Source organism: Clinocottus analis, unplaced genomic scaffold (genome assembly GCF_023055335.1).
Source record: "Clinocottus analis isolate CAN_PGR_092001 unplaced genomic scaffold, fCliAna1.0.p SCAF_7, whole genome shotgun sequence".
NCBI lineage: Eukaryota > Metazoa > Chordata > Actinopteri > Perciformes > Cottidae > Clinocottus > Clinocottus analis.
The window spans coordinates 14,284,109-14,309,250 of record NW_027176229.1 but is presented as its reverse complement, the minus strand read 5'-3'; the positions used below and the strand labels follow the sequence as shown (position 1 = coordinate 14,309,250).

At 40.8% G+C, this 25,142-nt stretch overlaps 3 protein-coding genes across 4 annotated transcripts; 2 read left to right on the top strand and 1 right to left on the bottom strand.

Moving 5' to 3' along the window:
• Positions 1-514: 514 nt before the first annotated feature.
• Positions 515-14,131, top strand: nol6 (nucleolar protein 6 (RNA-associated)). Its single transcript, XM_068566566.1, has 26 exons — positions 515-656; positions 1,015-1,227; positions 1,342-1,458; positions 1,583-1,762; positions 1,890-2,058; positions 2,224-2,358; positions 2,518-2,684; positions 2,809-2,929; positions 3,077-3,135; positions 3,228-3,329; positions 3,431-3,546; positions 3,896-4,073; positions 4,365-4,487; positions 4,916-5,064; positions 8,196-8,271; positions 8,618-8,758; positions 8,900-9,017; positions 9,262-9,416; positions 9,585-9,748; positions 10,009-10,161; positions 10,277-10,374; positions 10,537-10,661; positions 12,366-12,455; positions 12,566-12,766; positions 13,562-13,663; positions 13,841-14,131. The coding sequence occupies exons 1-26, from the start codon at positions 618-620 to the stop codon at positions 13,988-13,990; spliced, it is 3,441 nt and encodes a 1,146-aa protein (XP_068422667.1). The 5' UTR covers positions 515-617; the 3' UTR covers positions 13,991-14,131.
• LOC137779079 (E3 SUMO-protein ligase ZBED1-like) lies at positions 4,851-8,237 on the bottom strand. 2 transcript variants are annotated; one of them, XR_011077037.1, is made up of 3 exons: positions 6,419-8,237; positions 5,659-6,295; positions 4,869-4,993 (listed from the first exon to the last, which is right to left on the bottom strand). XR_011077037.1 is itself a non-coding variant. In XM_068566567.1 (2 exons), the coding sequence occupies exons 1-2, from the start codon at positions 7,916-7,918 to the stop codon at positions 5,747-5,749; spliced, it is 2,049 nt and encodes a 682-aa protein (XP_068422668.1). In that variant the 5' UTR covers positions 7,919-8,237; the 3' UTR covers positions 4,851-5,746. The 2 variants fall into 2 exon arrangements, 1 of the variants encoding a protein (XP_068422668.1); XM_068566567.1 differs by having other exon boundaries at positions 4,851-6,295.
• Positions 14,132-19,098: 4,967 nt separating the features above from the next.
• Positions 19,099-24,548, top strand: LOC137805069 (aquaporin-3-like). The gene is made up of 6 exons (XM_068604752.1): positions 19,099-19,206; positions 22,590-22,716; positions 22,843-22,980; positions 23,144-23,259; positions 23,365-23,582; positions 23,693-24,548. The coding sequence occupies exons 1-6, from the start codon at positions 19,099-19,101 to the stop codon at positions 23,889-23,891; spliced, it is 906 nt and encodes a 301-aa protein (XP_068460853.1). The 3' UTR covers positions 23,892-24,548.
• Positions 24,549-25,142: the final 594 nt, after the last annotated feature.

The following is a 25,142-nucleotide window of genomic DNA, read 5'->3' as shown; positions in this document are numbered from 1 at the left end:
CGTATGAAGGCACATCACAACAAGAAAAGGACCTCCACCGTGCTATGGAAGCGAAAAAGCAACACAGAAACCACCACCAAAACTGCTCCTATACCTACAAATACCAGTGACACACTTCAACAGACCCCGTGGATCCAAGACCCACAAATAATCCATTTCACCAACAGGATGACACTCATACTCAACTGTGAGTGATTCCTTATAGGATGATTTTACAAATACATGTTTCATGCTAAATAACAAACAACTAAATCTTAACTATACAACCTTTATAAAGAGACAATTTATTGCAGGGCTGCTGTACAACAATAATAATATGTAGCTGATGAAAACATTTGGCAAAGATGTGAAGTAATTTGAATGTGGCTTCCGAGAGCACTAATCGCACGGAAGACTGCTCGTGCAACCTATCTTGTTTAAACCGGGCGGGTAGGAGGCTCGAGAAGCAGCGAACCAATCACCATTCGCTCCCGTTGTTTCTACACCAATCAGGCACATACTTCCTTTGGTAGCAGTTTGATTGACCCTTTGCACATGTGAGGGAGCAATGAAAATAAAGTGTTGATCAAAACTTTACAAAATATCGGAATTATCATCACATTGAAGGCATATCCGACATGAGAAAGAAGCCGACAGTTGCTAATCACCCAGCGGAGGTAAGACTGGCGACATGTATTCATATTTTAGCTGCTTGTGGACTTGCTAACTACACGGGGCAGTTTGCTCAATGGTAACACGAGTGTTACTTACATACGTTGCTACAATTTTGCAATTGCACATTACATTTGTGAGACTTTGCTTAATGTCTACTTCAGTGAAACTGAATGTACAGTAGGTACAGTTAATATTACTTGTAATGTGTTCGACAAGTACCAAAATTGTCGGTCTAATAGCGTAACGTGTTTTTTAGTTAGTCCAGGATTTATATCATGTGCTGATTTATCTGATTCCGTACAGTAACACAAGACATGTTAATAGTGGAATCAATTGCTACTACATGTTTGGTTTTTACAGATGATTCCCTCAGAGCGTAACGAGGTGGAGGAGGAAAACGAGGCTCCTGTTAAAACCAAAAGGAGCAAACTTGAGATGGCTGTAGGAGAGGAGGATGTCTACCGCTCAGTGAAGCTCTCCCGAAGTGATCTGTACAGACCTCCTACAGCAGAGGAGCTAAATCAGCTGAAAGAGGCGGAAAGCTTGTTTCACTGCAGCCTGCTCAAAATGCAGGTGAGACATGACAAGGGATGGGGTTATGTCTTAAGTCCAGCTTGTTGTCCCATGTCAACAATAACACCCTTTCACACGTACAAGTAAATGTCTATCATCTATCACCAATAACAGATGGAAGAGCTGCTGAAAGAGGTCGCCCTGAGTGAGCGTAGGAAACGGCAAATAGATTCCTTTATTCAGACAGTCACCATGCTGCTCCAGACTGTACCAGAATCCCCAGTGGTTGAGGTATGTAGTACTTTATCTGTAAGAACAGCTTCATAACTGGGCATATCACCTCTATTTTATGCTTTCAGCGTTCCACACATAAAGCTGTAACCACCTTTTCAAATGAATCTTTCTCTGTGTTCAGTTAAGTGATGTGTCATGGCTGTCAAGTGCAGTTAAAGTCCCTTTCCTCCTGGTCCCGAAAACAACAAAAGGCAAGTTCCACATGGCACCTCCTGCTTCTGTGGATCTAATTGGCAGCTACCCCCTGGGCACCTGCACCAAACCACGCATCATGGTGGACCTGGCTGTAACAATCCCAGCTGTAAGTCGCCTGCCCCTTTTATTCATTTCAATACAACACTTGGAAGCCTTGAGAGCAATGTAACAATATATTCAGAATATTTTAAGAGACTGTAGTGTCTTCTGTCTGCTTAACCTTGTGTTATTAGGATGTCCTCCACCCAAAGGATGTCATAAACCAGAGGTACCCGAGGAAAAGGGCTCTCTACCTGGCCGGTCTGGCCCAGTGTCTCGCGTCCTCCTCTGACATCGGAAGCATGCGTTACTCCTGTCTGCATGGCAATCGACTTCGACCCATTCTGCTGCTCACCCCTTCAGGTATTTTACTTTTAATTATCATCCTATTCTACAAAAACTCCTAACCTTCAAGAGCATTGTATTTACGTTTCGTGGTATGCAATTCATTTTCTTTGCATCTGCTTTTTATTTTTTTTAGTAGGTTTTGGTTATGATTGTGATTTGTTGTGATGTCCCATATTTCAGGTAAAGACTCTTCCAGCTTCACCTTACGTGTTCATGTCTGTCCGCCTCCTGGATTCTTCAAGCCCAGCCGCTTCCACCCACAGAAGAATAATATCCGGACAGAGTGGTACAGCGGATTGCAGACCTCCCAGTGTGGTAAGATCGATAATGTACTATTCACCCGTTCTTCAAATGGTATACATCACAATTATCCCATCACCTTTTATCACTCAATCCTATGTATATTCAGTACCATATTTTCGGCAACAGTTCAATGGAAATATAATACCAATTTCTATTGTTTGTTTGTTGCAGAGAGCGAACCAGAACCTCCCACTCCACATTACAATAGCTCTGTTCTGGGAGATTTACTGCCCAGGGCCCACCTCCAGTTTCTTTCTGCGATCAGCTCCCAGTGCTCAGCTTTTGCTGATGGAGTAGCTTTGCTCAAAGTCTGGCTTCGGCAAAGAGAGCTCAACCAGGTAGGAGGCTTGAAAGGTTATTTTACTTACAGAGCTTACTTTCTCTTTTTTTTTAAAATTATTTATGAGGCTTCTGACACTGTTTATCTCATCTTACCGCTGTATTGTTCTTAATGTGTTATAGGGCACTGGTTGTTTTAATGGCTTCCTGGCTTCCATGTTATTGGCTTATCTGCTGACCACTCACAGAATCAGTAACTCTATGACAGCCTATCAGCTGCTTCGAAACAGCTTGAACTTCCTGGGTAAGACATTTAAAAATCTGCTAAATCAGTTTAATAAACAAAGTAATGTGCAACACAATTTGATGTGTGGAAGTTGACTGTAATTACATTTGTTTATCACTTTTTTGAACATCTTGCAACTTACCCACGTGTCATTCAAACCCTCAGCTTCTACAGACTTGACAGTGAATGGAATTAGCCTAGCCAGAGATCCTGACTCTACAGCTGTGAGTGGTCTAAATCTGTTCAAGTAGTTTCTTCACACTTTTTGGTTTGCCTCATAAATTAATCATTAGTGTCTCTTTTCTTTTCCCTGCAGCCATCTCTCGCAGAGTTCAACAGTGTTTTCCAGGTTGTGTTTGTTGACCCGTCAGGACATCTCAACATGTGTGCTGACATGACTGCTTGTACCTACAAACAGGTAAATACTGTAAATGTGTCGTGATGTTTATTAAAACTAGATTATTTTTAGACTGTTGAGATTAAGCAGCAGGTTTTAAACATTTTCTAAATTGTTCTCAGCTGCAGCACGAGGCGTCTGTGTCAATGCAGTTCTGGGACAACCCTACAGTGGATGGCTTCCACAGCCTTCTCATGACACCCAAACCCATGATAAGGACAAGCGACCATGTATTCCAGTACGTCTCTATTCATCCGCTAATGCAACAAAACAAAATTGTAGTCTTTCTGTTAGGTACTACATGAATTAGCAGCTTAGTTTTACACCTACTCTTCAACACACATAATTTTTTTACTTTGCAAGTAGGTGTTTACCTTGCCTTTACAGATACCGGTTAAAGATAGTTTATCCATCTTCTCATGCATATTGTCATTGTCAGGATCCTAATTATCAGGTAATAAAAAGGGTACTGGAAAAAGAAAAAACGTCCTACTGCTAGCCTGACATCACAATAGTTATTTTTCCTTTGAGAACAGATCTTTCACTTTGTCTTCCCATGGTCATCCTGCTTTTCATCTCCCACTCAGGTTATGTGAGCTGGTGAAGCTTCAGTCCAGCTGTAAGAAAATGAATCTCCTTGGTGAGCTGATGGACCACAGTGGAAATTATGTCCACACTGCACTACCATTTATTTTGTCACTGCTTCAGCGTGGACTGGGCCAAAGGATCCACCTCCTCACCCACTCCCTCTCGCCTGACCCTGAGGTAGGAAAGATTTACATGTAGAGGTTACAGTGTTCCACATCTGGCTTGCTTAACTAGCACAACGTAAACGCTGACTTTTCAGTGCTTACTTTGAGTGCTTACTTTCATGATTCTTCTAACTTACTGTGAACAAACACCTGAATTAATCAGTGGTAATACTGCTACCATAGCAGTGTATTTTTGACTCAAACCATCATGAAAGTGTCCAACATAAATGCAGTTACATATGGTTAACGATCTCAAAATCACAGATTCTTTTTTTTTATTTGTTTCATTTGTATTTCATCACAGTGGTCTGTGGAGAGTGAAGCCCCAAAACACAAAGCTCAACCTCCTCTCGCCTTTGGTTTGCTCTTAAGTCCAGAGCTGGCAGCCTCTGTCCTGGAACGAGGCCCAGCAGCAGACAGCCCCAAGGTAACGTCACCGCTCTCTCCTTCCTGCGCATGTGTCTAGTGTTTTTGTTGTTTTTGCCATCAGAGTTGAAGATACAAGATGATATTACTTAACTCTACTTAATTAGTATATTCAAAGTTCTACAAAGAAGGATCACATTCTTACTTACTCACTCCTTGCGACTGTATTTGATTAGTGAAGACTGTAAAGGTAAATATGTAATACTATTGTATTATATTAACCAAATGTATCATTTATTTAATTATTACACACATTTTTTATATGGCTGGCATTTTCACTTAAAACAAAAGCTTTTCTTGTGACACAGAGCTGTCACATGACTGTATAGAGTTCATAAAACATTTTATTTGTTTTGTTGTCTCGTTTAACATGTATTTGTGACATTCTTGTGTCATGAATGAACAATAACGGTGTTGGTCTTCTGCTAGGCGGCTGAGTTCCGTGAGCTGTGGGGTTCTCGCTCCGAGCTGCGTCGCTTCCAGGACGGTTCCATCACCGAGGCGGTGCTGTGGGACGGAGAGAGCATGTGCCAGAAGAGACTGGTACCCAGGCAGATCATTACACACCTGCTGCAGCTGTATGTATTTTATCTTTGCATACTGACACACAACAGATATCACAATACTATTGTTAATTATACAGTGTTAGTTTGGTCACTGAGTTTCTAGCTGTATTTATAATACAAATATTTAGTATGCTATTATGGTAACAAATGAACAAAGCAGAGATTTTTCTTCTGCATTGTTTTTTTTTTTTTCCTTTTGTCATAGCTGTGTTGAGCTAAAGGTTACACTGTTCAGGGCATCCACCAGGTCCTTGGTTATTATGCCTGATGTTTCATGCTGAGTACCAAGGATTTGTAGTGACAATGTGTTTACTCAGATATTACTGACATCATTTTACCATAGGCTCACTATCCACTGTTTAAATACAGGAGTGTCAGCCATCAAGTTGAGGCAAATTACTGTGCTTTAATGTTGGAAACTACATTTAGGTATAGTTGACTGTGTTTGACTGTTTTCTAAGTTTTTGTTGACTAAAATAAATAAATAATTTGTAGCAGTATTCACATCAGCATATGCAACGCATCAACAGTGGAGGAGTAGCTGACATCTCCCCCATGTTCTCTCTTGTAACATCTAATGAAGTTGTATACCTAACTTGCACCTACCGCCTCTTGTCCCTCTCTGCTTTGTCGGTAGCCTTTTTTAATTTTTCTTGTATTCCGAGTGAACCTCCATCAAGTACTGTCAGGAAAATTATGCATTTCTGTTTACAAAGATCATCATGTCAACATGCTCTGGGCTGAGTCTAGTTCGCATTGTTGCGAATGTTTGTCCAACCTCTGACAATAAAGATGGCAGCGATACCCCAGGTACACACAAATAGTGCCTCGCGAGAGTGGCCAATTTGGGGAATCTTGGTCCGTTTACCCGCCACCATTCAAGAGGGTTTATGTCCAGTGACGGAGCAATGTCTCTCAAGTAGTAATCTACCTGAGCTTCAGAGTCTGTGGCATAGGAGGAACTGTAGTTATCTCCTAGGAGCAACATCATGGTGTTTTTGGTATCACTTCTCAGTTGTGAGGGCATTGCCACCTGGCTTATATCAGGTGTGATAAGGATCTCCTGCTGTTCATCTTTTGGGCCCACAGTAGGAGTTATCGCATCTAATTTGGAAACCAGTTCGTGCAGTTTAACCTTTGCAGCCAGTCTCCCTGTTGGTGTCAGGAAACTGAGATGTTTGTGACGAGGGTCCAGCATCGAGGCAATCAGAGCTGGTTTGGAGGCTAGGTCATTAGAGTCCACCTGCAGACAGTCAAATGAAATTGATTTTAAAAAAAGAAGAAAGAAGGTTGTTTGTCTCCAATTGTATTAGTATCATTGCCAATTATACATCAGTTAAGCACAAATTGATAAGTTTATGCCTACCTCCATGTGATTTCTGAGTGAATCCTGAACTGTCAGCTTGAACTCAGAGACTTGTTCAACATCATTCTCTTTTGGAACAAGGTGGGTCTGAATGAGGCTGAAAGTGATTGGGTAAATGTTTGAAATGGACACTTCTGTTTCTGCAGATATGACGGTTGTTGCCCATTTCAGCGTTGCCAGCACAGGCGTGAAATTCTCAATAATTTGCCAGCAATCATCTTCAATCTCAAGGGTTTGGGCTTCCTGTCTGCTAGTGATTGTGCGATCAGAGAGCACAGCTTTAATGGCCCACCGTTGCTCCAGTAACCGTTCAAACATATCACAGATGGTGTCCCATCTAGCTTTGCATGACTTGATAAGCTTGTGCTGTGGCAAGCACATCTGAACTTGCTTCTGCTCCAAGGCTTCACTTGCTAGCAAATTGTGGTTGAAGTGCTTGACTAGTTTCCCTGCAGCAACAATGATGCGGACGAGATCCTCACTCAGCCCATCACTGACTGCTAGCTGCAGTGTTGTGGCAAAGCAAGTGGCATAGTCCCAGGTGACACGGACAAACGCAGAGGGGGGTGAGATGTCCTGTGTGTTGTTATGAACACATGCAGTCACTTTCCCAGCAATACCCCAGGTCTGCACCGTATTAAGAAGCCTCTCTGTGACACTGTCTGTAGTAGTGTGGCTGTCTGATGGCAGCTTGTGTGTCTGCAGCACAGCTGACCTCCCCTGCCAGTCCTCGGTTATGAATGAACAGAAAACTGTTATGTACCTCTGGAATGGGAGGGCCGTCCACAAGTCGGCAGTGAGTGCCAATTTATCCACTTTACCCAGCTGCACTACAAGCTCCTCCACCTTCTCGTGGAAGTGGCCTTCAATAAGGCGTGTAATAGCAGCAGCAGACGGGATTTTATAATTATGGACAGTGTATGCAAGTAGCTCACGAAAACCATCGCCGCTGACTACGTTGATGGGAAGCATGTCCTTCTCAATCATTCTGGAGATGAGTTCAGTCACCTCTGCGTGTGTTGCCACTGACCCACCATCGTTGGGCATCGTGTCGGGGTGCTTGTTTTTAATGTGGTACATCATGCTGGTGGTGCTGCTCCTGTACTTCAGTTTCGTGTCGCACATCGTACAGTGCACCTCCTCGTCTACTTTGATGAAAATGTCCCACACGGAGCTCCTCTTCAGGCGCTTTCTCTCGCCGTAGTCCCGCTCGGAGAGGTTGCTAGACGCGTTTATGTTGGGGGACATGATGGCGACCTGCATGATGTCCGGATTAGCTGCACTCTCCTCCTCGATGCACTGCACGGTGCAAATCACCGGCTTCTCGTCTTCGTCTGACGGCGCCGAGGACGGGTGGTGCCTGCTCATGTGGTTCATCATGGAGCTGGTGGCTCCTCCGCAGTACTTCAGCTTGGCGTCACATTTCATGCAGCGGACAAAGTTCCCCACTTGTTCAAAACAGTCCCACACAGAGCTCCGTCTCCTGCCCGTGCGCTTCATTGTTGTCGTGCAGTTGGTTAAAGTGTTTGTGTGTGTGTGTGTAAATATATAACAGCTATATATATATATGTATATTAAAAGAATGACGTTAGCAAGCTAGCTACTGTTAGCGCCAACTGTCGTCGCTAAAAAAGTCTTTTTGATAATAAAAAGCCAATTTGATACCAGTTTCACCTCGTATATATGCAATAACCTTAAAGACAATTAGTTGAGTGTAAGTGTGCATTTGTTAAAGCCTCGTTTTTATAAAGCAAATTATGTGTTTATTATCCACCAGTCATGCAGATATCCCTGAATCCTGTATGCGTTATGTTGGGGCGATGCTGGATGACGTCATCAAAACGGGAAGTGAGGTAAATGCCAAACGGCTGCGATTAAATCTGGATTAATTCTTAATATCAAATCCAAAATGTCGGTGCTTTTAAAAAACATGTGTTTTGTAAATATTATTGTGTGGAAAACCAACATGTTTCTTTGTGTTCCTTTTTGGAATTCAATTAATGGCATGACAAAACATCAGAACCAAAGGAGGTATTGAAACGTGAATAAATGAAGAACAATTGTCACTTATTGTTTTGTGCTTTATGGTCTCAAATGTTGTAATGTTTTATTGCCTGTTATTTAATAAAAAATCTTGTGGTTTATTCCTAAATTTATGATCATGTGTAGCATATGTCTGATGTGTATTGTGCTCTTCAGGTGCCTAGTACTGGAGAGGAGGAGAGTTTACAAGTGGTTCAGTCCTATGATGACCTGAGTAGAAAACTGTGGAGGCTGGAAGGTCTGCCTCTCTCCATCACAGCAGTGCAGGGAGCCCACCCTGCACTTAGATACACACAGGTAAAGCATCTTGTTCGTATTAGGTAATGTAACTAAAGTTGCATAATTTTAAGCATCACTACAATGTGTGCTTTAGTGGTTGCACTTGCACATTGGGAATTTTACTTATTGCAGTTCTAACATTTAATCCGTGCCTTGCAGGTCTTTCCCCCTGCGCCACTGAAGGTGGACTATTCCTTCTTTGACAGAGAAAAGATTTCCAGATCATTGGTGCCAAAGGAAGGCCAACCATGCCCTGCTTATATCACCCCTATCACAGGTAGACCCTAACTACCAGCAATGTGTTAAGAAGTGGTTAACACCATAGAAAACGTTTGAATAAATTACACTATCTCTGAAGATTTTCACCCACTGATTATATCTGGGGATTTTAAGATTTAATGACTGAGTTACAATCCATATATTCAAAGCAGGAACAGTACAGCCACCTAACCACAGAGATTATACAACGCAAAAATCATTTACTTATTCAAACTCCTATAACTGGTTCCCCTGCTTTGCAGTGATTTGCCACATGGAAGGAAGTGGAAAGTGGCCTCACGATCGCCTCGCTATCCGCCACATCCGCACTGCCTTCCACATCTGCCTGGGAGAGTTACTCAAGAAGCATCATCATTATACATGCAGGCCCTGTCCCACTCACCTTGATGTCTGGAAGGTATATTTTTGAATTACTTGTGTGAACTTGACTGGGTTTTCTTTTTTTTATCCTCTCCATGTATTTTCTTTGTTTCAGCAAATTGTTGGCACAGTTATTTTTTTTCCATTACAGTTTGCAGTATTCTTTTTTTTCTGCCATTTTAATTCCATTTGTTTATGCATCCAGGACGGCTTGTTGTTCCGCATCCAAGTGGCATACCATCGCGAGCCCCAGGTGCTGAGGGAGACTTTGAATGCTGAGGGTCTGCTCGTCGTAAGAGACAATGAGGAGGCTCAGGCTCTGGAGATGGCCACCATTCATAAGCCTCTTCTTACCAGCACATTGCATGGGTAACATTAAAACAGTAACACAAAGAAATAGATGTGTTTGTGTGGGGAAAGTAGGGTTGTAGGGTTCCTGCTGGTTCCTTCTTTTCAACCCTATTAAGTTGCCATTATAAAATGTAACAACAGTGTTTTTTGGCATAATCTTGCCCTTTGTTCTTCCTTTCTGTCGGTGTGTTTTTGTCTCTTTCCTGGTCCTTCATTGTTTTGCTTGCCTTGTATGCACTGTCTGCCTTATCTCATACATTTTATCCTGTTGTTTATAGACTCCAGCAGCAGCACCAATGTTTCGGGGGAGTGTGTCGCCTTGCCAAACGCTGGCTGGGGGCTCAGCTCTTCAGCGAAGACATCACTGAGGATACAACAGACCTGCTAGTGGCGTCGCTTTTCCTGCAACCTGCACCCTTTACTCCTCCGGGGTAACTACCGTATCTACTTTTGTAAAAATCTGTCCACCTCATCAGACTCATTTGTGGATCAAATCTTTTGTATCTTCCCCTTGTAAATTTAATAGGCAATTTCTGTCTTCCTCAGATCACCTCAGGTCGGCTTGCTTCGTTTCCTTCATCTGCTCTCCTCCTTTGACTGGAGGAACAACCCGCTGGTTGTCAACCTCAACAACCAGCTTGCAGGCAAGCACACTCTCACACACCCCTTTTCCTCCTGTGTCGCATAAACAAATCCCCCCTGACTTTAATTTTATACACATACCCGACATACTTTAACATCCTGGTCCTATGCTTCACTGTTTCAACGCCTAGTTTGATTGTCGTTTACCTCTCTGTCACATGCAGCCTCCGACTACACAGAGATCAAGAATGACTTCATGGCCTCCAGGGAGTCTCTACCCGTCTTGTTTCTAGCTACGCCTAAAGACAAAAAACAATCCCTGTGGACCAAGCGAGCACCTAGTGTACAGGTCAGCTTACACAAATACAAGTACACAACTCGTACAGCTACACATTTAATACAATGGTTATTTTGTTGATGATTTGTGAGAATCACAAACAACGGTGTAGAAAATAATTGCATGTTCTCGGCAGGGAGCAATCACATAGTTTCCCAATTCTCGATCCTTTCCTTAGTGCACACTGGTCTCCTGGATCACACTGAAAAGATATAACCGCAAACAAACAGTCAAGTATGGTATTGGTTAATGAAATATATAAACATATTTCTGTAAATGATTCACTAGATTGATGTTGTGAATTGAGATGATTCCAAGTGGAGATGTTGCATTACATACCACAGGCAAATAGCCATGTTTTTTTTTTAGAGCTGGAAATTGACTGTTCTGAAGTCTTTCCAAAATTCCATGTAAATCAATAATCTGGAAATGAAAATTGTTATGTATTTAATATATATTGAAATACATTTGAAATAATAAATAACATTTTTAAGAATTGGGAGACTATTAGGTGTAGCTCACCAGTTGCTTTTCATTGCTGTCCTCTGTCGGAGTGAAATAAGTTAAGTATTTAGTTTTGTATTCCTCTGTTTGGATGTGACCGTGGCTGTAAAGGAGTCCAGTGGTGCACAGTATTGTACAGAAAAGGTAAACAGGCCAGCTTCCCATGGTGCGTAGCTAACCCAAATGAGCTTCCTGTGCTACCTCACCTCATTCCCCCTACAAGCCCAACATTAACTCTGAGTCTCTCCCAGCATCCTCCTTTTATAACAATGGCAGAGAACAGGAACCGTGTGCTCTGTGACGTCCTTACAGCGAAGTCATTGTTGCTTAACCGCAACATTCGGTGTGATTTTACCATATCTGGTTGCTCTGGTTGCCTATGAAAGTATTTTCTTTCATTCAAATGTCCACCCTCACAGACTATCAAAACCTAAAGGTTGTTTTAAAACAAATAGTTGAGGCGAGTGACTTGGCTCAGTGAGTTGTTCAATGCCTCTGAATGACCACTAGGGAGCACATTGCGATCGAGTGAGTCTCTTGACTCTAAACACACACAGGCACACAATGCTTTCTATCAACAAAACACCTACGTGACCTCAAACATGTTTATTATCTCTGCTGGGATGACAATATGTTTGAATTTCATAAAGAACATTTATGGAACAACTTTACGTTTTCAAAATGACAAAGAAACAAAGTTGTTCAAATTTTATGCAATTATCATGCTTTATAGTTGTAATTAAAGGCCATAGAACAGGAGAACCCAAATAAGACGAGTGCGTATTTGTAGTTGCCAGTATTCAATTTAGCCCAGAGCACATTAATTTACCTGTTGATTCATAACCATCGGTGGATGACCGTGATGTGTTTTGTTCCAGCTGTAAATGTAACTTTGTGTGCACTAATGCAAAAAACATCAGACGAGCTGAAACAAGTACAGTATGTGGCTCATTGTGATAAACAATTGCAGGATATATATATATATATATATATATATATATATATATATATATATATATATATATATATAAACGCACAATATCCAGCAATTGTATTACAATGAGTTGTTGTTTGTCTTTTTGTGTCTGCAATTGTTGGTCATATTTAATGTGTTAGGAAAAAATGCTAATTGAGCTATTGTGCAATCACAATAGGGGTCTGCATTATATATTATATGAAATCAAATGGTATATTTCGGTTGTTTGTCTTCAGATGCTGCAGCGTGTGGTGATGGTGGCTGCAGAGAGTCTTAAGTTACTAGAACATCAGCTGATGGACAGAGACCAGATACAAGATGTCAGGGTGAGTAAAAAACACTTGACAACTCTCTATTGTGTTTATAATGGGCCACTATCTGAATGAATTATGATTCATTATTTCAGACTTGTGATGCATTGCCTGTGTTTGTGCAGGTGGTCATGCGCCCTCCTCTGGATGCCTACGATGTGTTAATTCACCTGAACCCAAGGCAGGTTCCCCTGCTTACACAGGCAGTTGACCGTCCCACTGTGACCTTCAGCAGGGGCATCATGGCTGGCAGAGTGACCCAGTCTGGAGGGGCCCTGCCTGTCATCGACTACAACCCTGTGTCCCTCTACCTGGCAGAACTCAGAGTGAGTCTGTCAGACCTAAACTTAAGGTTAAAAAGCAGGCGTGATCCTAACAATGTCTTGTTGACACAGGATATGAGGAAAGCAGTGCAACAGGATTTGCGTATGCAAGTTTCAGCTTGGCAGCTCAGCCCCGAAGTATATTCTGTCTCGCATCCAGTAGCTTCCTGAGAATAAACCAAATCCAGGCTGTACTTGCATTGTCCACAAAGCAGGTTTTTTTCTTTAGAAATAATTCAAGGGTGTAGGTTTGCATACGCACAGTCGTGACATGTCCTTAGCATTATTTTGGGAGGACAGAATGGACCCAGGCAACATTTGAGCAAACGAGAGAAGAACAGAAGAGCAGAATAATACAATCATGATGTGGTCAAACTGACCATACCATGACAAACTATTTATCTACACAGTGTTAGAAGATATCATTGTGCTTTTATATAATGTTTTTAGATGTTTTCTTGATTATCTAAAACTGATGATGATGATTTCTCCAGCGGTACTACTTTTTTGAATGTCTATGATAAAATAAATCGAGCCTGCATTTTACGGAGGTGGAGAAGTAATTATTTTATGTGGATGATTACCCACTCATTGTTGACATTTTTGCCTAATCAAAAGTGCTTTCTGTTAGTTAGGGTTTTATAGGGTCGTTAGAATTTTTCTTACACTATTATGACTTTATTTTAATTGAATTGGGACTTTAGTCTCATATTAAAGTTTCCCCCAAATATTATCTACATCTAAAGAAAGTACACAGAGTTTTGACCATGACCATCAATTTCACTAATTCATTTTCAGGACGCTTTCGGAGACCTAGCCCTCTTCTTCTGTGATCCCCATGGCGGAACAGTGATTGCGGTATTATGGAAGCCAAAGGCCTTCATCCCAATGCCCTTTAAGGTAAAGCCTAAGTTATGTCCTCCATCTAAAATCATGTATGCTGGACAAAAGTCTTTTGCATCGGCAACAGCTTGCTTTGTTGTGTCATAGGTCTCCTTTGTTTCCATCCCTCTCATTTCACTTGCATGTCAAGATCTATCAGTCTGACTTCATGTATCCTGTTTTTCTTTATGACAGACGTCGCAAATGGCTGCTCGGAAAGTGGAGGTGACTGGGGAGGAAGCACATAGCATTCCCAACGTCGAAGCAATATTAGAGGACTTCCGGGTCATGGGAAAGGGCTTGATTAAGTCAGTGGAAGCCAGGACTGAAAAATGGTCATTTTAGATTTTCACCAGGTACATTTCATTGTCTAATAACAATGAGAAATGTTATGGATCTACAGATACAATAATGTTAACAATGTTATCAGTTACTAAGGTGATTTAAAGATATGACACATGTTTGTTTTGGAGAAGCTGCATCTTGTCTAATAAATGCATATCTACTTTTGATTGGATTTGTTGAACATATGTGGATGAGAATCAGTGGATGAAATTGAGAAACGGAAATATTTAGTAGACATCTTTAAATTCAAAACTCATACTTGCTATTACTGGACCGCTGAACTGACGAGTTAGAAAATTAATTGGCAACAAATCTGATCATGGGTTCATAATTTATAGTTTTTTCTATGGTAACAAACTGAGTATATTTAGATCCAGGCTGTTGGTTGGACAAGGCTTCATCTTAAACTCTGGGAATGTGTTAGATTTATTTATTTATCATAAATCACAATCAGTATTGCTCCACTTGGCTCTGAGATCTCACTCTGATTTAGCAGGAACTGAATCACTTTTTTATTGTCAATTGATAGTCTGAGCTTTGAGTTCACAAACCCTACTTTACGTCTGTACTTGTCATTTTTGTTCCTTAGAATCAAGAATCAGAGTTTTTCACAACATTCAACAGGCAAGTAATGCAGCAATAGCTTTTCCTGTAATGTAGAAGTAGTAAGTAATATAAATGGACCTGTGTTATAATATGTAATAACCTGGATACAAGTATGCTGAAGCAGCATGTTGTCGCTCTGGAAGACTCGTCTAAGATTTCACTTGAACTTCGCTGGTTACTGGAAGGGCAGTAAAATCTGAGCTGCCGCTGCGGGTTGTGATTAGCGCAGTACACAATGTACTTCAAAAGTGATGGGATACTTGTAATATGTTCACAATTGTGCAATAGTGAAATGACAAGCAAATGGTTTGGACAAATGCAAGATGGTATTGCAATTAATTTATAATTTGTTCAAAGATGGGAGTGATTTAATTTCTGAAAAAGGTTGTTTGAGACAGTATTGAGTCTAAGGCATGAAATTAATGAGAAAAATATATGCTCCATTTGATGGTACAGCATCAGTTTTCAGTGTTTGTCATCGTAAATGTAGGCGGAAACAGTTTGCCATATAAAAGTTTTAACTGCCAAGCTGACGCATTCGGCTGTATCATAGGATGTGTATGTCTGCAGCTGTTTACAGAGAAAGCATGTTGTTTTAATTGCATTCCAGCATAATTATTGTGAAAGTGGAAATGTACCGGAGACAGGCTTAATGCATCACTCACAAGACGGTGTTGTAAATCCTATTGTGTAATCTTTGCAAAGTCGTAATCACTAATCTGCACATCACACATTATTCTACAAAATCGTCTGTGCCTTATCTTGTATCAACTCCCATGGAAGGATTCACCAAACAATAACAAGCTTTTTTGGGGTAACTTAATTTGAAAGCAGATATCATATTCCTGCGAAATGACGCTGAAATCTTTGGCAAGATGATGTGCATTAATCTGATCATCAGCCCTTTTTCATTTACGTGTGTAGTTGTCGCTAACATCTCCTTCTACCTCGAGGTAGTGTGACCACCTGCGCTGAGATGTCAATATGTCTTCAGCTGTCTGCACCTGACACACCTGGTAAACACGTCTGGTAAATGCATGATAAATAAGGTCATCAATGACAAACATGGGAAACTATCTCAGGACCTCAGAGTTTTGAAAAATCATTTGTCACACACCAAAGCTGAATTGTGAGGACTTGCTCTTGAAAATGGATGGACTCGGGTTTTATAGCTTTCCCTTGATGTTTGTGGGTATCACCATTATTTTCCCTTTCCAAATTACTGTCTATATCTATCTCTCTCTCCCTCTCATGGCAACCATGCCACAGTTACACCATTTCATCAAGCATAAAGCTTTTTAAAACTTTCAATCACAAAAGTGTAAAGATTGTACTGACCAAATTTGTTAAAGTACAGTGTCTGCAATGTCGTACAATACACAAAGACAGAATTCAAAATGGCCGACTTCCAGTTGGGTTTAGAGCATGGCCCCAAGAGACTTAAAAAACATTCTCCGTGTGATATATGTAGACTGTTCAGTAGCAAATCTGGTAAATATAGGTCAAAGGCTGCTTCATTGAAAACATTTTGTGGGCGCTATCGACCTCTTTGCCACTCTTAAGCACCACAACTACATCAGGTAACTACATTTTGAGCTTAAATGTGAGCATATTTTTTAGCTTTTTTTGTCTCCTCAAAAACACCTTTTTTGTTTTTCATGGCAAAGAATGTGTTCCACGAGAAGTCAAAAGCTTTGTGGGCTGACATTATGAACTTGTGAAAGTGAGAGAGATCTGATCAATCTGTGAAGAAGAAAGTACACAATTTATGACTTCCTGCTGACGTTGGAGACAGTTGGAGCAGATTAGACAGTATACGTCAAACAACTTTACCGTTTCATGGCATATCTCCAAAAGGCTTTTTTTGTACATCATGTTAATATACCTACCAAATGGCATGCTGCGAGGTGAAACGCAATGTTGAATTTGCTCAAAAGGGGGCACTATTGAGCACTATCTTACACACCGAGTTTTTTTCAATTTTATCAAATAAAGTATAACAGTGATCAGCCTGCCATACTAATAAACTCTAAAGTTCTATCTAATTCATCTGTCAAACATTTACAGTGACGCACATTACTTGCGTCAACTTGGATTGCATGTCGAATCTTTCACCAAAATTTCAGGTAAAATCCCTGCGTCATGCAGGTTCACAGTTGCGCAATATTCATGAATCATGTAGGTTTGACGCTGGCGTCGACTGGCATGACTCAGATTGCCCAGGGAATCGTTAAATATTCTTGGAGACAGTCTACAGGTGAAACATTTCTCAGACTATCTTTTATTTTTTGAACTGTTTTTAGCCTTGAGGTCTCTGAGATACTGTAAACTCTGCATGAAATGAAGTGGAATATTTTCACAGATATTCACAAAACGCGTTCTTACGCCAAAATTAGTTGTAATAAGCCGCAGCGCTATACTTAAGGGATGAACCAATGCCACTTTTTCCGACTAACTTACATTTGAGGGTGCCGATGCAGAGGAGCGATATACTTAAAATACCATAACTTTGTTGCTGACATTTTTCTATTGAACATTGTTTTCCTGATACAAACAGAGCATAGTTCTTTCCTGTAAGGATGGATGTTAATAATTTACTGTTTAAGCATGCTCTCAGTCAATCATTTGAAAGAAATCTAATAAATATATAACTGAGCAAAACTCAGAGGAGCGGCTTGTCACCTAAAGGAGAATAGAGCTGGTCCAGCTTAAAGGTCAGCCCCTCCACCTAAAGCATCAGCTGGCTATCAAGAAAACACTGGAATTCAGCTTGGGTCTCTCTCGCTCTCTGTCTGTCTGTCTCTGTTTGTCTGTCTGGCTCTCTGCTCTCACTCTCTTACTCACAGACACTCACTCACACACACACACACACACACACACACACACACACACACACACACACACACTATCAGTATGCCAGTTAGACACACAGTTGACAATCTCACAGCTAAACTAATATATGTGGTGGAGTTGAAAGTGGCTGCATGTGTACACAACAATGGACGCAACATTGTGGCTGCCAACTCTCTCGGAAACAGGCCACTGCCTGTATTGATGGATTTAACATGTTTGTGTGTCAGGTAATTGTTAAAGCGTTTTAGGTTCAACTGACCAGAAGTTACTGTCATGTTGCAGGAGTGCTATCGGGTGTGGTTGTATCGGTGGAGCCCCGGGAGTACAACTACATGAGCGCAGCATCCGGCCCGACACCAATATTGGTATTGGTGCATCTCTTCTTTAAATTGACAATGTTGAACACACGAAGCTTGTTTAATTTGTATGCAGCAAATATTACAGATGACATGTGCAGTGGATAGTGTACACCACTGTCTCAATAATATAGGCGCGAACAGAACAAAAGACCTCCAAACAGAGTAAAGAAATTGTGCACTGATTCCTACTGATAGAGGCATGTCTGTGGGCTTTTAAAACTGGAAATGTTCTCACAACTCTATTGAAACCAAACAAAGAGGCTATAATATGTGGTGATGAAGTTTCAGACAGGGGACAAAAGAGCAGGTCAGAGAAAACGAGGTGAGGGACAGAAAAGGAAAATAGAAAGATGCGCGTGCAGGAATGAACCAATTTATTTCTTCTTATCTTGAGGAGCCTCCAAATTGGGGGTGTTTGGTATCTTTTAAAGGGTGTATTTTAGGATTTGATGTTGGGCTTTTATTTTGGGATTGAGGTGGATAGAGGCAACACTAAGTGTTTATAAAATTTCTCCTTTCTATTGTTGAGCTTTGTTTTTCCAGATTCATTCACTGAGTCCACATGTATGCGCAGACTGGGAAAATACAGAAAAGGTTAAGATCAGCGAAGGCAACATTTAGGTTACACTGTAAATCGGCTATCGCCATTATAACTGTATAAATTACAGTACGGGTAAATGTACTCTGACAGTAATTGCATTTAAACAAAATCTGAAGCACAAGAAACATACAATTCTTGGAACTTCATCACACTTATATAGTTGCCTTTTCCAAATTTAATATCTGAGGGAGAAAGAAGCAGAAACATCGAAGGGAAGCTCTTAACTTTTTGTCCTGTTCCTGTAGGGACAAGGTCTCAAGACAGTTTGTATTGTTTGTCCGGGAGTTTGAATCTTGGCTGAACTTTACAATGAATAAATGTGATCACTGGATTAAATTCAGGAAAGCTATGCTAATGGGTAGGCATGTGTTGAGGAGTCTTAAGTATCGGATTGCAGGTATGAATGAGGTCAATGAAGGGGCTCACAGGTATAACAATGTGTGAGTGAAAGTGTGTGTGAGAGAGAAAGTTGACCAGTGAAAAAAAACAAACAAAGACTGAATCACTGCGTGAGAAGCAGGGAGGCGTGGTGCAGAGGGTTGGGCAGTGCTAAGGTTTGGCACCAACCCAATCCAACCCATCGTGGCTCTATAAGAGGAGCCCGTTCCTCCCAGCTTCACAGCAACTCAGGAATCTCTACCTACCGGGCCTGACGTCGTCCATCCTCATCAGCCTTTTAAAAATAAAACATGGGCAGACAGAAGATGTATTTGGACAAACTGTCCCGGTTCTTCCAGATCCGTAACCTGCTGCTACGCCAGGCCCTGGCAGAGTGTCTTGGCACTCTCATCCTTGTGGTAAGTGTGTGCATGCATGGAACTTACATCACATCGTCTCATGCTGAAATAGATCGTCGCAGTTTTTGTTTTTTCAAAGCTGGTCGTGTTAAATATATTATACGTTGGCAATAGTTAAACTTTGTCTCCTCTCACAGCGTTTACTTTTCTCTAAGTACCCTAACTATTCAATTGTTTTACAATGAGATCAATTACCCTCGATATGACAGCGTGTGTATTCTTTTTTTTTTGGTTGGCATGTTTAAGAAGCGACTGCAGAAACTGTCACTTATTGACCATTCATGGACTTTAAAGCAAGCAAAATGACCCTCTTTGTATTAGACAAAGAGCATGGATGTAGGTTTACTTTAAGGACTAAGTTCCCAACAAACAGGTAGGTAACAGGTTGTTCAGGTCAGGATGCGCTGTGGACAAAACCATAAAATAACATAATATGCCAATATTTGCTTGGAAGCTGGCATCCAGGATCCCGGAGCTAAGACCTCATGACTTCCTATGATCACTTTCCAGTGTGTGAGGTGTTTGAGTGCATGGGACTAAAGTATCACAGGCATTAAACTACACACTGCACTTTTAAACATCACTCTCGTCAGTCATCTTTCACCACAGACTGACGCTTTACAACACTCAAAGAGGAAATCTGAAATGGTAGCTCATATATGCTCATATATGAACATTGCTGCATCACAAGCTAAACAGACACTTCTTTTGTTCATTGAGCAAAATAGATCCAGATGCTAGGCTATGTACACTGATGTATAAACAATGGCTACAGTACTGGAAGAAGCATTGTATCGTCCTCTTGTCTTGGCAGAAACCTGCCACTTGGATTTTAATGAGTTTTTAAAATGTTTGAATACTACGGCAACAACCAGTTTAGTGGGTGACCTAAGGGCTTCTGAGTTTAGTGACTCATTTCTTAGTGTTTAACAAAGCCAGTTATAAAGGCGTAGAAGCTATTGCTTTTGAACATTTCGTTCGGATGCATAATAAGTCAATGTGAAAAGAAGAATTAAAGATCAGACATCTCTCTTTTCAACAGAGCTTAGTCATCACTTCAAGTAGCAGAAATATACACATACAAACTGATATGCAGTGGAAAACTTCTACTACTTTACTACTACTTACATAAGAACCAAGGAAATATTTCCTTATTGTTGTTCGTCAGACAACTCAGCTTCAGGTATGATTACTGATGACCCAGAAAGGTGTGGCAGCTAAGTAATTGGTGACACACGTCGATGGCAGCACAGACAGAACAATAGGCCTCTCAGACATGACAGACTGACTGTTCCTTCCTCTATCAGAGATGAAAGAAGTCTCTCGCTTCGTCATTGTCTTCGAGAAAATATCAGTCTGTCAATAAATGTTCCCCTTGTGATGAAATGAACAAAACACACTTCTTATTAGTAATCAGTGTGCAGTAAAGTGTATTATGGCCTGGAGAGATGGATGAAGTGAGGTTGAGGGTGTGTGTAACTCTTTGTATTGATTGTGGCATTCTCGACATGTGTCACTAGCTCCTAGCAACATGTTGAGATCAATAAACAAGAAAATTAACGCTGAAGAAAATGACTCGTTTGCCACAGGCTGATGGCAATACAGTGTACAATCAAAGTGGAATGTATAGTAAAGTCACTTGTCTTCGGTTATCCTCCTGTAACTGTTCTGTTAACCCCTCATTGCATTGTCACAACATGCACTTCATTGTCCCCTTCAAATCACTGTTCCCTACTTTGAGTAGCCGTAGCGAGGCTTCTGTGGCGCTTCCTCCTGAATTTGAAAACATCACACAGGTAGTGATTTAGAGACGGGTTCCAGGCCAGCATAGTTGTATGCCTTCAGCTCCTAAACAATTGCCAAAAATGTGTTTCAGTAGGCTTACTGCTGTGGGTTTTTTTAATAAGCTCCCCAACTGTGCTAAAAGCTGGGAGTAGCTGCGTGGATGCGTGGCCAGCTGAATCAGCCAATTTAATGCTGGTTAAGGAGGTTTTGTGGGGCAGTTAACTAACTACATCATAAGAACAACAACATACAAAGTGTACACAGAGTAAACACACAGTCACTGGTGAATGTCTGCTCTTCAGAGTTATTGCAGCCAGATGTATCAGATTTAGAGACATTTCTAGTGGAATGTGATCTGAGTGAGAAAGTTGGCACTTACAAGCTAATGGACCATCATTTGGAATAACTTAAAAAAAATAAAAAAGTATTGTTACATCATACTAGCTCTTCTTGGCATATCATCATGATATTTTTTCCAATAACAAATATAAAAGGAAAAGGATGTTGTTGTTTTTCCGGATCTTACCCATATCACAACACACGTATCTGCTAAAACAAATGGAAAAAACACATACAACCACATATATAACAAGATATGGGTGAATAAATTTCAAATTAGAAATCAATACAGAGAAAATAACTATAACATTATAGTAACATATATAGTAAGTAGAGAAAAAATGTAATCAAGTTTGAGTGGGAGCGAGTAAGTAAAAGTAAGTTTAGTCTTGGGGTTGTTTTATGTAGAACTTTTCCAGTAATGTCTGGCTTCTTCAGGGGTGGAAAAGAGTTTAGACTGAGCCCAGTGATGATGAACCCCCATCAGGCGCCAGTCCTTCTGAATGTGGTTCATTCAAGTTAACCTCAACATCTGAGTCCTGTGGTCTAACTGAAAAGCATCCTCATCAGGGGGCTTTAAAGAGCAGTGGTCTATGCATGGACCACACATATTTCTAAACCCAAAACATACAAAGAGTACATGGGGACACACAGAATCACAGAGAATAAACAGTATGGCATCTGCAGTCTGCTTCTAAAGACAACACGTTTTGTGAATCCTTATTCTTTCGACAGAATCCACGTGCCTGTGAACACATATTTTCCATCTCTCCCTCATCCAATGTAGAAACAGTTTTTTCCCCCCATTCCCAAATAAATCAGCTGGATATGTGTTGGCCAAATCATGGTCAACACAGATCTTACTGTACATGTAATATACTGTACTCCTGTGTGCCATTAAAAAGACAATATAGCTCAATTTCATTCTGAGTAGAGCTCATTCAATGGGTCTTTGTTCTGCTGGTGTCACTGATAATGAGCCTCATTTCACCCCTTGCCTTGATCTTGATTGACTGACAAAGCACTAAATGTAGTATTCATGTTCTTCTTTTTGATAATACAACACTGAGTTACTGAATATGGTTGGTGTTGAGTTTGCAGAACAATGTACCAAAGCATTCAAAAGCCCTGTAGAATGTCTTTTCCTTTCTTTAAAATTACACAAACATCAGATTACTTTTTACAACAACAGAAATCCGTTATGTGCACAAAACATTATTGAGAACCTACATAAACGTGCATTTATTCTCTCTCTTCAGATGTTTGGTTGTGGTGCTGTGGCCCAGCTGGTGTTGAGTGGTGGTTCCCATGGCATGTTCCTCACAGTCAACTTTGCCTTCGGCTTCGCTGCCATGTTAGGCATCCTGGTCTGTGGCCAGGTATCAGGTACAACAAGTTTCTGTAGGAGCACATTTTAACCAGCTTTGTGCCTTCCATTAATACATCTGGAGTCTGAGGCTATAGTTCATGGTCATGGTCTGTAATATGTATTGACACAATGTACATTTGCAGGTGGTCATCTGAACCCTGCAGTGACATTTGCCCTGTGCCTGCTCGGAAGAGAGCGCTGGAGAAAGTTCCCCATGTACTTCCTCTTTCAGACAATCGGTGGTTTTTTTGGTGCTGCTATCATTTTCGGCATGTACTACGGTAAGGGATGACAAATGTGTACGTCAATGAATGATGTTGTCACGACTTCATAGGGGCCATATATTGTGGCTTAGACTCGCCACCATCGAAGTGCATTATTTAGACAATCTATCTAAACAAGAAAATACTTCATGCTATATTTTGTTGTTTGTATCCCTTCCAGATGCCCTGTGGGACCATCCAGGGAGTTTCAATGTGACTGGGCCTCATGCCACAGCTGGCATTTTTGCTACCTACCCTGGAAAACATCTCACCCTTGTCAATGGATTCTTTGACCAGGTACCCCTTTGAAACAAAAAACAGCAGTCATACCTAAACGACAGGTGATACAACTCAGGTGTCCAACTCACAATTATCTTGTACATGTACCTATCTCCAACACAGATCATTGGCACAGCAGCACTGATTGTGTGTATTCTGGCTATTGTGGATCCATACAACAACCCCATACCCCAAGGACTGGAGGCCTTTACTGTGGGATTTGTGGTTCTGGTCATTGGATTGTCCATGGGCTTTAACTCTGGATATGCTGTCAATCCAGCCAGAGACCTCGGACCACGTCTTTTCACCGCTGTAGCTGGGTGGGGCAGCGAAGTCTTCACGTAAGTGTAGAGATTTTTAAGCATTTTTTGCATCCATTGTTTATCTCTTCTCCTTTCCCTTTGAGACAAAGAAAAAACTTGTTCATATTTAACTATTTTTTGTCACTCAGGATTAGAAATGGCTGGTTCCTGGTGCCTGTTTTTGCCCCATTCCTTGGCACCATCGTCGGTGTGATAATCTACCAGATGATGGTCGGCTTTCATGTGGAAGGAGAAGTGCGTGACCGCAAAAGCCTAGAGGAGGAAGAGAATGTCCAACTCACCATCGTCCCGTCCAATGACAATGACAAAACCAAAACCATGCACTGATTGTGTTAAGATCGACACGCTCTAACACATGCACATTCTGTAAATACCGACACATTCCAGCCTTTTTCATTCCAGCCACAACAGTTATTTTTTTTTACAAACCACCTTACCAGATGTTGGGTTTTCTCCCAAGTTAGTTGTTTATGAATAAATCCCCCTCTCTTGATATTATCATGTAATTGTATTATATTATAGAGAATGATTGTGTGCACATGTAGAGGGGAGAAACACAACTTTAGAAACACAGAATTACATTAATTCTTTTAGGAGATGAACATTTGGATCTTAGTATATAGCACTCCAGTTTGAACAGTATTATATGCTTCATACTAATGTAGTTTTATATACATTTTTACATAGTAAATATATATTTAAACAGACATATGTTCTGCACAACCACTTTTTTTTTGCATTGTTGTGTCAGTCCAGAATCTTTCACCTTCACCGCAAACAATTGAAATCAGGAAAAATTGTCAGGAAATTGGGAAATAACAATCATGTGTTAATAAGTGACAATGCGCTGTTATGTACAGCACAATATTAACAATCTGTCTTGAAATTGTTATGTAGCTCATGCATATTGAAGTGTACCTTATGTATCACTCCTTGTTTGGGTGCTAAACTGGACTGATAACATTTTAGTCAATAGTATGTTGTTTGATGGAAAATAAAATAAATAAAGTAAAGTTCCTTTTTTGATTGTTACATGAAACATGAATTTGGATCCTGTTACGTCCTTGTTACGTTTTATTGTTGTTTGTCACTAATACTTCTCATTTTGAGAAGGAAAATCATTATTTTCCTTCCATTTAGCCTTCAAATTCATTATTTGTTCTAAATAAGTAAACTTGGGTTACAACATTGTCCAGATGTAATGTGCATTCAGAAAAGAACAGTGTTGAGGGAGTGAACCAGCAGTGTCCACAATTCAGAGCCAAACAAGAAACAAGACCACAGCCATCGCTCCATTCACTCAGCTGTGCTCTAATAATGACTTCATGTTCCCAAAAGAAGACTGGCTCCATCATTATGCAGTGCAAAGCAGTATTTTGCACTGCTATTTAAAGACCTCATTTTATTTCCAAGGATACCTCAGTATCCACAGACCAGAACTGGGCCAACGTCCTCCAGTGTGTATATCAAATCAAATGAGCCCTGTTCTTCTATGCCAGAAGTTCATTTTGGTAGAAACTCCTGCATCCATTCCATTAATCAACAAAGTATGGAAACTATGTGAGTTCCTGCACTGTT